This window comes from Phalangium opilio, unplaced genomic scaffold (assembly GCF_054372755.1).
Source record: "Phalangium opilio isolate 3A_F unplaced genomic scaffold, DU_Popi_V2 ptg000352l_1, whole genome shotgun sequence".
NCBI classification, from domain to species: Eukaryota; Metazoa; Arthropoda; class Arachnida; order Opiliones; family Phalangiidae; genus Phalangium; species Phalangium opilio.
Window position 1 is genome coordinate 3799535 of NW_028324228.1, and position 18077 is coordinate 3817611.

The 18077-nt window shown below is 45.1% G+C and overlaps 1 protein-coding gene across 1 annotated transcript; it reads left to right on the forward strand.

Moving 5' to 3' along the window:
* The first annotated feature begins 3790 nt into the window (after nucleotides 1–3790).
* Nucleotides 3791–4870, forward strand: LOC149605062 (uncharacterized). The gene has a single exon (XM_089860281.1). It carries the CDS (start codon nucleotides 3791–3793, stop codon nucleotides 4868–4870), a length of 1080 nt encoding a protein of 359 aa, XP_089716407.1.
* The last annotated feature ends 13207 nt before the right edge of the window (nucleotides 4871–18077 follow it).

An 18077-nucleotide genomic window follows, 5' to 3' on the forward strand; every position in this document is an offset into this window, starting at 1 on the left:
CGTCACCACCTCAATCGGCTAAAGATCTGAGTAGTTTTCTGGGAATGATTACGTTTTACTCCCGTTTTCTTCCTCAATATGCAACTATATCGGAGCCGCTTCGAAGACTAACCAAGAAAAACGTCATATTTACTTGGGGTCCTGCGCAACAGGAGGCGTTTCAGCAGATCAAAGATGCGCTTTGCTCCGCAAACAGTCTCGCATTCTTCGATCCAATCTTCCTACCGAAATCTACACCGATGCTAGTCCAGTCGGATTAGGAGCCATTTTAACGCAAGTTGACAAAGATCGATCGCGTAAAATCATTGAGTATGCCAGTCACTCCTTATCTGACACAGAAACCAAATATTCACAAATCGAAAAGGAAGCTTTAGGAGTTGTATGGGGTTGCGAAAGATTTCACATCTTTCTCTTTGGAAAACCTTTCACCATCGTAACGGATCATAAACCCCTAGAGTTCGTCTTTAACACCACGAATCCTCATTCTCCTGCACGCATAGAGAGATGGAGACTACGGTTACAACGTTATGACTACGTCACGCGTTATGAAAGAGGAATCGACAACCCAGCCGATTTTCTATCACGATCACCTGAGCCGAACAAACATCTCCTGACCTTGGAAACGTCCAAAAGCGAATTATATGCGATACACGTTTTGCAAAAGGTCATACCGAAAGCCCTGACCTTCGAGCAAGTCGAAAACGCTACCCAATCGGATGCTACATTGCAAGAAGTTATACGACTGTTACCCTGCCGAACATGGACCATTAAGAAGAACACACCTCACACGCACGAACTGAACTTGTTGCACAACGTAAGAGATGAACTCTCCGTTGTCAATAATGTCCTCATGAGAGGGTCCAGGATAGTCGTTCCATCTTCCCTTCGGGACTTAGCTGTAGCCCTGGCTCAAGAAGGCCATCAAGGTACCACGAAAACTAAACAGCTATTACGAACGAAATTATGGTTTCCCCATCTCGACGAACTAGTGGAACGCACAATCCAGAATTGTCTGCCATGCCAAGCCACAGGCTTGCCAAGCGAGCGAAATCCGATCATCCCTTCGCCGCTACCACCTCATCCATGGCACAGACTGTCCGTCGATTTTGCTGGCCCATTGCCAACCAACGAATACCTCTTGGTTTTGGTAGAAGACTTCTCGCGATTTCCACTGGTGGAAATAGTCAGATCAACCTCAGGCGATCGGGTAATCCCTATATTGAAAAGACTGTTTTGCACATTCGGAATTCCCAGCATCGTTCGAAGTGACAACGGTCCACCTTTTCAAGGCGTTGAATTTGCCGCGTTTGCTACTGAAATGGGGTTTCGCCACCGCCGTGTCACACCCCTATGGCCACAAGCTAATGGTCTCGTGGAACGCTTAAATCGCACACTGAAGAAATCTCTCCAGACTTCCGCGATGGAACACTCTAATTGGCGCGATTCGATACACCAGTTTCTCCTCAATTATCGCTCAACACCACACTCCTCCACGCAAGTACCACCCGCTACCATTCTCTTCGGTCGTGATATTCAATGCAAACTCCCGCAAGTACGTTTGGCTTCGCCCACGTCGGACACATTGACGCTAACCCGGCTTAACAACGCACACGCTAAGGCACGTATGAAACTTAACGCCGATACTCGGTTACGTCAAGTCTCTCCACCTTTTTCCCCGGGAGATAGACGAACATAGATCCATCACTCGAAATCAAAGCTTCTTCAAAAAGTTCACAGGAAACCCAGCACCTATCCAGAGAGAGTATGAGATCGACGATTTGGACGATCTGATACCACGCCGCGAAAATCCTGTCGCGATAGAGATTCCCATTGAGGCTGCACCTGAAGTACAAGAAGACGCGAGACCTGAAAGGGAACGCCGTTATCCACAACGAGACAACCGCCGTCCTCCCAGATTTTTACTCGACGAAATATAACTTAAGACATTAATAATCTCAAACCTAAAAGTCAAATCGATCTCAAATAATTAACAAATTAATGTTCTCAAAGTTTTGTTAATTTTGTCATTTTGTGTAATTTACATATTTCATAAGGTTCTTTATCAAAGTAAAACTAAAAAAAAGAAGCAAAGAACCCAAAACGGGGAGGAATGTAGAAAGTTCCCGCCATAAATTTAAAAGTTGCCGCTCATGCAACCTATGCTGCCATCTACTAAAGGAATGTATAAGTTTAGGGTGTGACACACAAGGTGTTAGGCTAGAGAATAAAGAATGTTGGAACTGAATAGAGGTCTCTTCATTTCGCTCCTGAAACAATGATCATTACAACATTATCTTCCTTCGTTAAAGTCATGTCCTGGGTCTCTGCTTTACTTTTGATGTTGTATACAAATGAATTGTATTCTTCTAAAGAGGTTGAATCGTCATGGACTGGCTGAATGTGATGGCTTGTTTGGTTGGAAGGTGCAGTACGGTGTCGTCTGCTCTTCTGCGCTGTTGGTTTGCTCGCCGTTGCTGTTCCCAAACAGGCCGCCGCCAAGTGTCCTTGTTTTTGACATTTGTGACAGACTTCATTTATGTATGGTCAATCATTTGCTTTGTGCCCTGTTTTGGCACATCTAATGCATTGTGAGTGATGTGGCTTGAACTGACCTGCCTGAAAGTGGCCTTGTTGACTTCCATTCCTTGTATCGGCGGTGGGATGTTTGGCGTTATTCTTTTTCGTCTTGTTCTGCGGCCGGTGGTTTACTACAGCATGCACGCGCTCATTGTTGATGCTGACAGTACGTTCTCCATCCTCCGCGACTGCTTGAGTGTTTTTAGATGCCGTTTCCATACCTTGGATAGCTTTAAGGGCTGCTTGGAGGTCTAGTTCTGCATTTTTCTCACTTTCCTCGAAGATTTTACCTTGCATATGTATGTCGTTCACTCCAAGAACCAATTGTTTCAACAACCTCTCGTCGAGGCTGGTTCCAGCAAATTTGTGATGAGAGTTTCCCCCGGTTTACGTTTCCTACTGGAAAACCGGAATCTCCCCACGAACTTGCTTGGAGTGCTGGTAAAATGGGCGTTCAGCTTTGACACAAGCTTTGTGTATGAGACATCATGTATCTCTGCCGGATATATTAGCGTGGTTAGGAGTGCTAATTCGCTTGCTCCTAGAACCGTTATCAAATAATGCGCTTTATTGACTTCGCTTACTGCTGTAACAGCGAAGTATGAAGTAAGCCGTTTAGAGTATTGGTCCCATGATTCCAAATTGCTATCAAAATAAGGAAGGTGAGCTCCCCTTGCTCTCGGCGTTTCTTCCCGTTCTCTGGTTTCGTTCCCAGGCATTTTAAACTTGAAATTTGCCGTACAGGGTGTTGAGAAACTTCAGAGTGTTGTCGGTGTAATTAAACTGAAGTTTAAAGTTAATTTCGACTTATCTTGATTGTCCTTAAATCAGGAATGTGTGTGTTCCGTGACTTCCGTCCCGGGCCTCGTGTAGTTAAGCCTCGGTCTTCTTGGAGCCTCGTGTAGTTAAGCCTCGGTCTAGGCCTATACGTTATCGGGCGTTCCCATGAATTTTGGTGGGTAGAATTTATGATGATAGTAGTCGAAGTTGTATCTGCTTTCACTATCCCATCTCCGTCGCCATTTGTTGTGTATGTGGGTAATAATAATAGGGATGCTATTTTATTACTAATTAACAACTTATTTATTACGAGTTACAAATTAAAGGGTTACAATATTTTACAACCTGATGCCTACGGCATCCTAGAGCGAAGTGCCCCAAACGTCCCCTGGCTATTCCCAGCTATTGGTCTGCCTAGTGGCGCCATCTATATATGGTGTACATATATAACAGTCTCGAATTGTTCTTCATAGCCCACGACCTGAGGGAAACACCACAAGCTACCGCCGCAGAAAATCTCGCCATCGCTGAACAAAAACGAGCCATACTGTTAACCGTCTTGGGAACCGCCACATACACGTTACTGCGCACCCTCATCTCACCTGCCAGACCGCACGACAAGACGTACACAGAAATTACAGGCATCCTGACAACACATTTTGAGCCAGTACCATCCGAGATAGTGGAACGTTGCAAATTTTATAAACGAGACCGAAAATCCGGGGAAAACGTCATTACTTACGTAGCGGCCCTACGTCAAAAGGCTGAATTTTGCAATTTTGGAAACACCCTGGATACCATGCTCCGAGATCGTCTGGTATGTGGAATCAATAACGATATGATCCAGAAGCAACTCCTCACCTTCAAAGATATAACCCTACAAAAAGCCATCAACACGGCTCAAGCATTCGAGACCGCGGAACTAGACGCTCGGCAACTCAAACACTTTATGGGAGAAGACGACAATATCAACAAACTATCGCCAAGTCGCCACCATCAACCCCCGGAATCACGACCAACATACCCATCCCAACGACACCGGTCCGACCACAACAGACAGAACGCCAGACCTCGCGACTGCATTCGATGCATCAGTACAAGTCACCGGGAATGGGAGTGTCCCTACGCCGCATACACCTGCCACGCTTGCGGAACGAGAGGCCATCTCGAGAAGGCATGTCGTAAAAAGTCAAGAAGCACATACAATCGCGTACACCCAGCGCGACCACCAAGACTCGTCAGGAGAACTAACACCCATCACCTACACGAACCCGACAGCGAAGACGAACAACAAACCTACAAAATTAATGACGTAGATGCTACGGATACAGCGTCGGAATACGAGATCTTCCACATCGAAGACATCAATCAAACTACCACAACATCAACACATCTCAACAGGCCACCGCCAGCCATCAATGCCAGATGTATAGTCAACGACGTACCAATATCCTTCCAAGTGGACACCGGATCCGGCTACACTATAATATCCGAATCATACCTGCCCAATTAAACCTAACGGAACCTCTTATTAAAGGCAACCTGTGTTAGCTCTATCTATCTATCTAAACGCATATTTGAATGAGGCGCCAAAACATTCGAAACATGCATAGCTATCGCCGATCAATAACGAAACACGAGGTTAGCCAGTAAACGGCGAGAGAGAGGCATTCGGGTTTTACGCGTGAACATGTAAAGAACGATCAATAAACGTAACTCTTTTTATCATTTTCTATAACCGCAAATCTTAATAATAATCATTAATTACACGCCTGAATCAACGACAATTAACAATTAACATCTCAGAAGTGGGATTCACCAGAATTATTGACTATTTAACGAGGATTTACAACGATCGGTACGGATAGAAAAAAAAGAGAATCGACCGCCTTTACAACGAGAGGAAAACGTGGCCGCCTCACTTCACGAACAATGGAAAACGTTTAGTCCGCCTACGAAAAACGAAAAACTTCCTAAGCCTAGGACCAATGCAACCCGAATCCAACGAAATCAACGAATGCTCTCACGTTAGAAGAAGTGTTAGGGTTGAAACGAAAAATCGACTTAATTATCGGGAACTAAGTTCAACGGGAACGCGGATAGTCAAAGATAATTCACGTAAGGACATAAAACAATGCACTGCGCGTAATCAAACAAACGAACTAGTTAGGTTACAACGTGTAAACGCAGTTACATTAAACGAATCGTCCGAAGAATTCGACTCCGCTGACGAAACCAACGAGAACTTCAACGAACACAAAAGATCCTCGGAACTTTTAACGACGAACGAACAGTAACTCACGATATCCATAGTTACAACGAGTACGGAAACGATAGTGAATTAAACTCTAACCTCACTCACTCCGAAATCGCCCACAACGAACAAGACACAACGATGGCTGACAACAACAGGATACAACCACAAGCCAACGACGGAAACGAAAACCCGGCTACGACACCGATACCGCCAGGTTATGTATCGATGGCGGTATTCCAAAAGGCAATTCAAGATTCCATCGCGGCTACGATTCAGCAAACCCTAGCTGCAACCCTTGGAAATCAGGCACAGATGCAGACAATGATTCAAGCCAGCATCGGTGCAGCACTAGCGAACCAGCCAAATTTGGGAGGACGTGCAACGAATATCACGACGCCTCAGCCAGGTACCGGAGCGAATAATTTACCCAGTACCACCGTACAGCACCACCACTGGGGTGAGTCCAGTAAAATCATTCCAGAATTTGATCCAGAACGTGCACCACACCAAACCATGACCATGTGGTTGAAGAAAATCGACGACCTCACCCAAACATATCATTGGTCAGAACAAACCATCATTAGCAACGCTCTCTCACGACTACAAGGAAGCGCTAAAATTTGGTATGAATCATTGGATTCGATGAATCATTCATGGAACGAATGGAAAATTTTGCTAGAAAAATGATTTCCGGAGACAAAGAGCGTTATGAAACTCCAACGAGAAATGGAAGCCAGAACGTGGCGAAAGGGCGAAAGTGTCACCACGTATTATCACGAGAAGGTAGCCAAATTACGTCAATGCGGTTACTCGGAAACAAATATGATAGAGTATATCATAACGGGATTGGACGATAAGGAATTAATCACAGCCCTAACGATGAAATAATTCCTTACCCCGCCAGAAGTTCTACAGTGTATACACCAGTTGGAAGGAAGATTAAAATTAACGAACTGTAACGGTAGTGGCGTAAATGTTAAAAACGACGGCAACGACCAGGCCAAGCATAGCCACAACTGACATTTTAATCAACGTAACGCACCTCCTTACCGGAACGGACACGATAACGAAAGAACATTAGAAACTAAAGACAATCACGCTGCCCCAAAGATTAGAGCAAAGTGTTACAATTGTAACGAAAACGGCCACTTCTCCCGGACCTGCCCCAGTCCACAAAGAAAACCACAATGCGATCACTGCAAACGACTAGGACACGAAGCAAAAGATTGTAAGAATCCAAAGCAAGTCCATCACGTTGAAGACACGAAACAAAGTACCGTAGATAATCATAAGTACTTTATGGATGCTACGATAAATGGCTACCCAATCAAATCGTATGTTGACCAGGGAAGCAAATGCATGATCATTCGTGAAAGTACGGCCCAAGAAATGGATTTCCTTGTTGAAGAGGATAAAGACGGATGCTGTATTGGTGGATATGCCGGAAAAGGAAGCACCAAGCCAATCGGTGTAATCAAACACGCTAGGATTACTGTAGATCAAGCTACGGCAACGACAGACGTACTAGTAGTCCGAGACGAGGTACAAGAAATCCCATTACTAATTGGACAACCCCTGACGGAACAAACTCACATTACCATCGTGAAAAGAGGGAATACCTTACGCCTATTTGAAGAAACGGAAGAGCCAACTGAAGAAGATAACTGCTTGAAGAACATAAAAATCCCCTATTTAAATCCCCCTCCACTAAATTTGTGGGCAAGGAACGCAACTGTCATACCAGCAAGTTATGTCGGATTTCTGGACGTTTGGACACAGAAAACGGGTTTAAAACAGGATGTTTACGTTGACAGCCAAATGAGGTTACGCCCCGAAGAAGAATATTGCATTCCGAGAGGCATCTACCAAATAGATAAAGAAGGCTGCACTAATATCCCAATAATAAACATATCTGGCAATCCTATCGTCATAAAAGGAGACCAAAAGATGGTCAGAGCCGTAACTTGTACACCATCAGACATAGAAGGGAAGGAAACGATTTTACAAATTCAAGAAACGAATCTTCAGCCGCTGAATATAAACAAAATCAACACCGGACCAAACGTAACGCCCGAAATGAAACAGAAATTACACGATTTACTCATCGAATTTCGAGGCTGTTTTGCCGAAAACGTGAACGAACTGGGAAAAACTGATCAAGCCACGCTAAACATAGAGCTCACGTCGAACGAACCGATAACGTATCGCCCATACCGTCTCTCATATGCAGAAAGAGAAAACGTTCGGAAGAAGATAAAAGACTTACTTCATGCCGGTATCATCGAAGAATCGAGTTCGCCTTATTCGAGTCCAATTCTTATCGTGAAAAAGAAAACGGGAGACGAGCGCTTATGTATAGACTATCGAGCTTTAAATAGGGTAACGAAGAAGGATGCGTTCCCACTACCCTTAATTGACGACCAATTAGAACGTTTACGAGGGAACAAGTACTTCACGAGCCTTGACCTTGCATCTGGTTATTACCAAATACCATTTGGGAAGTATTCAAGAGAGAAGACAGCGTTTGTAACGCCAAACGGGCATTACCAGTTCCAGAGTATGCCATTTGGATAAGTGAACGGTCCAGCAGTGTTTCAACGCATGATGAATACTGTCCTGGGTCCATTACGTTACGCAATAGCCCTCGCTTATATGGATGATGTTCTACTTCCATCGAAAGACCAAGAAGAAGGCTTAAAACACCTACGGGAAGTACTGACAGTCTTTCAGAAAGCAAACCTAACGTTAAACCTAAAGAAATGCTATTTTCTGCAAAACGATATCGACTATTTGGGTTTCGAAATTAATGAACACGGAATTAGACCTGGTCAGAGAAAAATTGACAGCGTAAAGCAATTTCCACGACCCCAAAACGTCCACGATGTAAGGAGATTTCTGGGTTTAGCGGGCTATTTTCGACGATTCATCAACAAGTTTGCGACCATCGCTGAACCATTGTCAAAATTACTACGCAACGACACGGAATGGAGTTGGCAAACGGAACAACAACGATCGTTTGAAACGCTTAAAACACATCTCACGGACCGACCAATTCTTAACCTCTATGATCCTCACGCGTACACAGAAGTGCACACTGATGCATGCCAGATCGGCGTAGGTGCGATCCTACTACAGAAAGGCAAAGACGATAAACTTCACCCCATATACTACGCTAGCAAGAAAAACACGCGAGAAGAGTCAAGATATCACTCCACGGAACTCGAAACGTTAGCCGTAGTCTGGAGTTTAGAAAAGTTCAGAGTTTATCTCATTGGCATCAAGTTCAGCGTAGTTACTGACTGTAACTCCGTAAGAGGGACGTTAGCGAAAAAGCATCTCGTACCAAGAATCGATCGATGGTGGTTAAAGCTCCAGGAGTACGATTTTGACGTTAGCCACAGACCAGGAGTACGCATGACACACGTAGACGCTCTTAGTCGAGCTCCTGTCGACGAACCAAACGAGACAGAAATATCTAACGGATTAACGGTACTACACACGGATATTTCCACGGTGGACTGGCTACTCGCAGCACAGTTAACGGATCCAAAACTACAGGAAATTAAGAACCAAGTGGGTAAAACGGGCAAATTGACGAAAGAAGACAAAATCACGAAAGAAAACTATGCCCTAAAGCACGGAAGACTCTTTAGGCGCACGAAAAATAACGATGAAGAAAAACTCCTTTGGGTCGTCCCCGACAACGCACGCTGGAGAATAGTGAAAAATAATCACGACGACATAGGACACGTAGGAGTAGAGAAAACTTCCAAAAGGATTCTGGAAAGTTATTGGTTTCCACGACTCAAGAGATACGTCAGGCGATATATCTCTGGATGCCTTGAATGTCTCTACCACAAGTCCCCTAGCGGAAGGAAGCCGGGCATGCTACACTCGATTGAGAAAATTGGAATTCCCTTCCACACTATTCATATGGACCACCTCGGTCCATTTATTCGTAGTCTACGCGGGAATACTTACGTTATAGCAGCTATCGATGCATTCACGAAATTTACGATTCTACGTGCCGTAAGAGACACCGGAATGGCAGCCACGAGAAAGTTCTTAGAAGATATCATAGGAATCTTTGGAGCGCCGCAACGATTGATCACAGATCAAGGTACATCTTACACGGGCAAGTCGTTCAATGACCTGTGTCATTCAGCGAACATCACTCACGTCGTCAACGCAACAGCGACGCCACGCGGAAATGGTCAAATCGAGCGAGTGAATCGACAACTAACTCCCGCCATCGCAAGTATGAGCAGCAGGGACGATGAAAAAGATTGTGATACTCACATACACCAGATTCAGTATGGTATCAACAATACTTTTCACAACGCCACTAAGAATACTCCATTTGCCATTTTGCTGAACTACAAATCACGAAACCCAACGGATGGCTTTATCGAAACAGCCGTTAGAGAAAGCTTTGACGAAGAGATAATGAAACCCCGCGACGATGCCATTAAGGCTATTCGAATTGACCAAACCAAGCAACGGGAGCGTTATAACGCTTAACGAGCCAAAGCGCCTACTTTTCAACCAGGAGACCTAGTCATCGTAGAACGAGACCCTCCAAACACCGGACTACCGAGAAAAACGGCAGTCAAATACAAAGGCCCTTACGTGGTATCAAAGCAACTTAAATACGATCGGTACCTAATTGAAGACCTTCCAGAAAATCAAAGAACCAATCGATTTTACCGGAACACAGCACCCGTCGATAAATTGAAACGTTTCTCAATTATTGACAATTCCGACGAGACCCTGGACGAGTCCGACCACGAGAATGAGACAGATTCAGACGTCGCAGACGATATTCTAACTGGACCAGCCACGACTTCTAGTCAAGCGCACCCTGACGACTCAAACGATGCCTTGGACGACGACGCAACTGAAGCAAGACGTAGCAAACGAACCAAGCAAAGGCCAAGTTACTTAAAAGACTACATTACGAACTAAAAGTGTGATAGTTAATTTATATGCAAACAAATTAATTTCAAAACGAAACGATCTCTTTTCAGTACAAATACCGTTCAATGGATTATTTTGACTAACTTTTAATGTTTGGGACTTAACTTTTAATGTTTGTGTAACTTAAATTTTTTTCGCTGCGATCTCATTTTCTTGTATAGAAATTTTTTTTGTTTCACGTTTTATTTTACACGCGCATAATCAGGAGATTATCAGGTAGTCAGGAATAGCCGAATGTTAGCTCTATCTATCTATCTAAACGCATATTTGAATGAGGCGCCAAAACATTCGAAACATAGATGGCGATAGCTATGCTATCGCCGATCAATAACGAAACACGAGGTTAGCCAGTAAACGGCGAGAGAGAGGCATTCGGGTTTTACGCGTGAACATGTAAAGAACGATCAATAAACGTAACTCTTTTTATCCTTTTCTATAACCGCAAATCTTAATAATAATCATTAATTAAACGCCTGAATCAACGACAATTAACACCTGCGACTATCGGCATATACCGGCCATCTCCTCGACATCGTGGGCCAAGCATGGGTTACCGTCACGTACAATCAACAAACGCTGAAGCTTCCACTACTTATCGTAAGTGGCAATGCAAGGAGCATCATGGGAAGAGATTGGATCTTTTCAAATTTTCGGATTTTAATACATCCTGAAGAACAAACACACAACGTCCACGAACCAACCAGCGCACTAGAAAAATTATTGGACAAGTACGACGTGCTGTTTTCGCCCGGAATGGGATGTCTCAAAGGTGTCAAAGTTAAGCTACATATACGCGAGGATGCACCTACACCACGATATCACAAAGCTCGATCCATACCATATCACCTAAAGGAGAAAGTCGAGAATGAGCTTCACAGACTCGAGGAAGAAGGCATCATCAGTCCTGTACCATATGCCGAATTCGCGACGCCAATCGTCCCCATTCTAAAGAAAAATGACACGATACGCATATGCGGAGATTACAAGGTCACCACCAATAAAATCATCGACACCGAGCGTTACCCTCTGCCGAAAGTGGACGACATTTTTGCAAGACTTGCGAACTGTACTATATTCGCTCGAATTGACCTGCGAAATGCCTATAATCAACTGGAACTTGACGAACAATCGCGAAACTACGTCATCATCAACACCACAAAGGGTCTATACCGCTACAACCGCCTTCCGTTCGGAATTTCCTCATCGTCGGCCAGTTTCCAAAGACACATGGAAATGTTGCTACAGGGTCACCACGGAACGGCACCATTTCAAGACGACGTTATCGTAGGAGGTAGACATGCGGATGACCTACTACGAAAATTGGAACAACTATTCGACACATTTGCCAAGGCTGGGTTGAAACTAAATCGTGAAAAATGCCGCTTTCTCGCCACCGCGGTGGATTTTCTCGGATACCGTCTGGACGGTTATGGATTGCACCCACAACGACAGAAACTGGCAGCCATCAAGGACGCACCAGCGCCGCGGAACATTGACGAACTACGGTCATTCCTAGGATTGATTAATTACTACGCGCGATTTATCCACCACTCAGCTACATTATTTGCTCCATTGTACGCTCTACTCAATAAAACGCAGTCATGGACATGGACCAAAACACACCAGGACACATTCGAAGCGGCCAAAAACGCAATACAATCTTCCGACATACTGATTCTGTTTGACCCCAGCAAGGAGGTCATTCTTGCTTGTGATGCGTCTCCCGTGGGTCTTGGCGCAGTCATTTCACACTTGGTAGATAAAACAGAAAGACCGATAGCCTTCGCATCACGCACTCTATCATCCGCCGAAAGGAACTATGCACAAATTGAGCGCGAAGCACTATCGTTAGTTTTTGGAGTCACCCGATTTCATCTTAATCACAGACCACAAGCCGCTCATCGCCATTTTCGATGAAAATAGACCCGTACCCCCAACGGCAGCGGCACGTCTGCAGAGATGGGCTTTGACACTCTCGGCATACGATTACAAGATTAAACACAAGAAAGGGAATCTCCACGGCAATGCGGACACATTAAGTCGACTACCCGTTGAATCTCCGGACTTTGACCCACGAATACCGACCGAGATGGTACTCTTAATGCGGGCCGACAACAAGGGACCAATCAATGCTGCAGAAATGGCGCAAGCAACTCGAGAGGATCCGACATTAGCGGAAGTTATGAAGTATACGAAAACAGGATGGCCTAAAACACACAAGAACATCCCACCGGAAATCATGACATATCACTATAGACGTTTAGAGATATCAACAATGGACGACGTCTTACTAGTTGGCAACAAAGTCATCGTACCAGAATCTCTTCGATACAAGATAATGAAAGAATTACACGCGACACATCAAGGGATACGTTCCATGAAGGAAATCGCCAGAGCTAAAGTGTGGTGGCCAAACCTAAACAAAGACCTCGAAGCGTTATCACAATCATGCACAACATGTAGACAACACGCACCCATGCCGAAGCAACAATTTTCATCATGGCCACAGGAAATCAAACCATGGAGGAGAGTGCACATCGATTTTGCGGGACCCATCGAAAATAACTATCTATTAATAATAGTGGATTCTCACTCGAAATGGATGGAAGTCGACGTGACAAGATCGACATCATCAGCAGTAGTGATTCGGTGTATACGACAACATATTGCATGACTTGGAGTAATGCCAAAACTGGTATCGGACAACGCTTCCTGTTTCACCAGCGACGAATTCAAGGACTTTACGAAACAATACGGTATAGAACATTTAACATCCCCTCCATACCATCCACCATCCAACGGTCAAGCGGAGAGGGCAGTGAGAACCATAAAAACCACGCTAAAAAAATCACTGGCGGATCGACACCCGAACTGGAAGTAATCGATTCGGGCCTGGACTCTTACACGGAAGGATCCCTAGAAACGAGAATAGCCAAAATATTATTGAATTATCGAAGAACACCAGTAAACGACGGTCCATCACCAGCGGAACTCATGTTGAATCGGACGCTCATCACGAACCTGGACTTATTCATTCCCCATCACGTGACGCCGACCATCAAATCAAAAAACACACCGGAAAGACCAGAACGGCACGTATATATAAGAAACTACGGACGGGGTGATAAATGGATTTTGGGGCAGATATTACAGCGGCAAGGCAATATGATGTACAAGATAAAGACAACGAATGGAATTACAACTCGACACAAGAACCAGATACGTTTCACCGACATGAAAACCGTTCCATCGCCTACAGATGAATACACACTACAGCAGGAACCGGGAACGAACTCGCAGAATTCCAATACCAATGACGAAGCCATCGCAGAGACAACACAGTACCAAATGACCCCAAGCGCCCAAATAGCCATGAGAACACGGACGGCTCACAGGACCGGACAAACGCACGCAACTAAGCAATCAATGTCCATTCCAACAAGCTCCGCAAGCGCAACATCACAAAGTGAACCAACACACGTGCCACGTCGGTCAACACGCACGAAGAAACCGCCAGAATTCTTAGGACTGTAAACTCATAAAAAAAAAAGAGGGAGAGATGTTGTGTTTTGTAGACCAAATTATATTTTATCAACAGTAGGCCAAAGCATTATATTTTTGTTATCATGTAAGCCTATTAACTTTTTACCTGTCCGTATATAAATACGGGAGAACAATTAATGTACGCGCAGTATATGACGGACGATGTTACTAGTGACTAAATAAATGCTCTTAAACACAGTTGCGATTTTTATTGAAAGTACGGCCTAAACCCTAACAATATCTGAGTCACCAGAAGAATCAACCTAATCGTCAACGATTACAGACTGACAATACCAAGCGACATCGTAAGAACACCTCTCACACCAATCAACCATCGTCACCAAGAATATGTGGGTTATGTGGAGGTGGTTATCCCCATACCAAGTCACCTTGCCCGGCAACGGGTAAAACGTGTAACATCTGCGGCCGTCTGAATCACTTCAGTAGGGTCTGTCGGTCTGCCCACGCTCGCGATCGGCTCCACCGAGAAACCACAGCCATTCACACGCCCCAACACGTAATCAGCCTTCTAGGGTAAATGCACTGGCTGGCGCCACCAATGACGATTACGCCGTTTCACCACAGGATGACGATGAAGATGAATTTCTGTTCACTCTACATGCAAGAGACGAGGAAACCGCCTCGTTACCACTTGTCGTTGTCACCATTGGGGAGACAGCTGTCACTCTTGTCATGGATACCGGTGCTAGTGTCAACCTGATGACACAACAAACCTATGAAACAATTCACGATCCACCGCCACTGCAACCATCAGCGGTAAAAATATACCCATATGGGTCGGACACGCCTCTACAATTGCTAGGAAAATTCGGCACCACCATCAAGACTACAAACGCACAAACCCATGGCTATTTTCACGTAACCACCGACTATAGTCCTACTTCGCCGTCCATATTGGGTTATCCAAGTCTGAAGGAACTAAAGCTAGTCAACCCACCTGACCAACGTCAACACACTGTTCACTTCCTTAGTACACAGGACATTACGAATAAGTATCCGAGTCTCTTTAGCGGCCTAGGCAAGATTAAGGATGTCGAGATTAAGCTTGCCATAGATGAATCTATCAAACCAGTCGCTCAACCACATCGCAGAATACCTTTTCACCTTCGAGCAGCCCTTGAAGACGAACTATCACAGCTCCTAAAGGATGACATCATTGAACCTGTCACTGGACAGAGTACGTGGGTGTGAAACACACAAGAAAGAAACCATTCCTCGCATTCGTCTTTGCGTCGACATGCGGATTCCCAATACCGCGATCGTTCGCGTCAGACACGTCATGCCCACCGTCGAAGATATCCCACAGAAGCTAAACGGAGCAACCGTCTTCACAAAATTGCATGAGTCTTCGCGCGACATTACCACGTTCAGCACGCATCGCGGGCTGTACAGATACACGCGATTGAGTTTCGGAATCTGTTCCGCCGCGGAGATATTTCATCATGCTATCTACTGCATCATCCAAGACATTGCGCAATCTCTCAACGTTTCGGACGACCTGCTCGTCTATGGATTCGGCTATGAAGATCATGATATTGCGCTAGCCAAAGTCTTGGATCACCTCACCACCCATAATATCACGTTTAATTCGGCCAAATGTGAATTTCGCCAGCCCGCACTCGCGTTTTATGGCCATGTTTTCGGCAAGGCCGGTATCTCCCTACACCCGACGAAGGTTCGCTCGCTTCGCGCCCTTGCGACTCCCTCCTCTCCGGACGAGATACGCAGTCTGTTAGGTCTTGCTAATTATTGCTCCCGTTTTGTTCCCCGCTTTTCTGACGTCACGCTACCTCTGCGTCAGCTCACCAAAAAGGGGGTGGAGTGGAACTGGACCGATGCACACACACAAGCGTTAAGCATCTTAAGGGGTCACTTGGAAAATGACACGATCTTGTCCTATTACGATCCTTCCAAAACCACCACCATTTATGTGGATGCCAGTCCTACGCGGCTCAGGGTCATCTTGACCCAATCGGATCACACAGGGGACGTCGCGATCATAGCGTTCGCAAGCAAAGCGCTCACAGACGTCGAGACTCGCTATTCCCAGACCGAAAGAGAGGCACTGGCCATCGTCTGGAGTTGAATAACGATGGAACCTCAGGCTGGCACCCTATGACCTCAAAATAGAATATAGACCAGGAAAATTTAACCCGGCTGATTATCTCTCGCGTCACCCGGAAAAAACGTCTGCTGTCCACTCCAACGTGACAGAAGCACACGTCCATAACCTCCTCCTCCACGCAATACCTAAAACAATCACACTCGAAGAAATCAAAGAAGCGTACCGCAAAGACAAAACCGTCCAAGCAATCCTCGAATGTTTTCGTTCTGACCGCTGGCGGATACCGCCAGCTGATGATCTTAATCTAGATACAGTAAAACGTTTCGAGGCCATCAAATCAGAAATAACCATCGTGGACGAGATCTTACTCAAAAATCATCGAATATACGTTCCGCCTTCGCTGCAATCCCGAGTTATTGCCATAGCACACGAAGGACACCTGGGGTTGGTAAAGACTAAACGACTCCTACGCACAAAGGTGTGGTTTCCGCGTATGGATGTTCTCGTGGAACAAATCGTCAAGTCGTGCATACCGTGTTTGTCGGTAGTGCAACGCGCAGTCAAGGAACCACTGCAGATGACTGTGCATCCCGTGAAACCGTGGTCCCACCTGGCCATAGATCATCTTGGCCCGTTGGCCTGTTGGTGATCGTGGATGAGCAATCCCGATACCCAATAGCAGAAATCGTTTCATCCACATCAGCCTGCGTCAACATCCAGAAGTAAAGGCTCGTTTTCAATCAAGCAAAAAGTTTACGCTTTTTGCTTACGATTGAGGTGGCAAAAAAGCGTATTTTCAATCAGCGCGCTACCGCGTGAGAAAAAAGCAAACTACAAAACTACTAACCGTTTTCAAACTGGTCGCGCAAAGCTTTTAAAGCGTGCGTTTACCGATATCGCGTGATAGTGGGCGGGTACCAAAGCATTTTCGGCCCTAAAACTATAAACAAATATGGCGGTCACCTCGAAAAGACGGAGTATGCTAAGCCTCGGTTCCGTAAGTTTGCTTTATGTCTCACCAATTTTTAACAACGCCACCTTTTTAGCTGCCTATCTTTCTATCCGGTGCATTTCTTTTATTATTTTTTTTTTCTGCCATTTTCAATAATAGTATAATTGATACAAGTTATTCAATGTAAAATATAACACTAAAAATCTCCGAGTCGAACGGTCAACACACACTCAGAGGCATGAAAAATGGAGAATTTCTATTGGACACTAAACTGTGACGTCATCCTCCATCGCGATTCAAAGCAACAAGTTAACGCAAATATCTACCGAGGATAGATATCTGCTTGAACTAACATTCAAGCAAAAGCGCGCCTATGAAAGCTTAAAGCTTCAGCCCAAGCGCGATTGAAAACGGCTAAATATTTTGCTTTTGCGTTTTGCTGTGATTTTTTAAGCAAAAGCTTGCGTTTTTGATCAAAAAAGCTTGATTGAAAACGGGGCTTAACCGCGGAACGGTTTATGGCCTCTCTAAATAAAACCATTCGAGCCGCCGACGTAGTCGGTACAATTTGGAAAGAAGAACTTCAACGATTTCTCACGAGCTATCGGAATAATCCACAAAGCACTACAGGAATCCCACCATCAGCAATTATGTTCGGCCGATCAATACGAACCAAACTACCTTCTTCCGACGCTCTATCAGCTCCTCCGAGCACAGAGTTAGCCATTTCCGACAGCCTGGCCAAGTCGAAGATGAAAGTCACTCACGACACCAAGACACGCGCAAAACCGAACCAGTTTCAATGCGGTGACAAAGTTCTTGTCAAAGCCCAACGCACACACAAAATGTCACCATTCTTCGATCCGGTACCTTATACGATTACTGCAAAAACAGGGTCAATGATT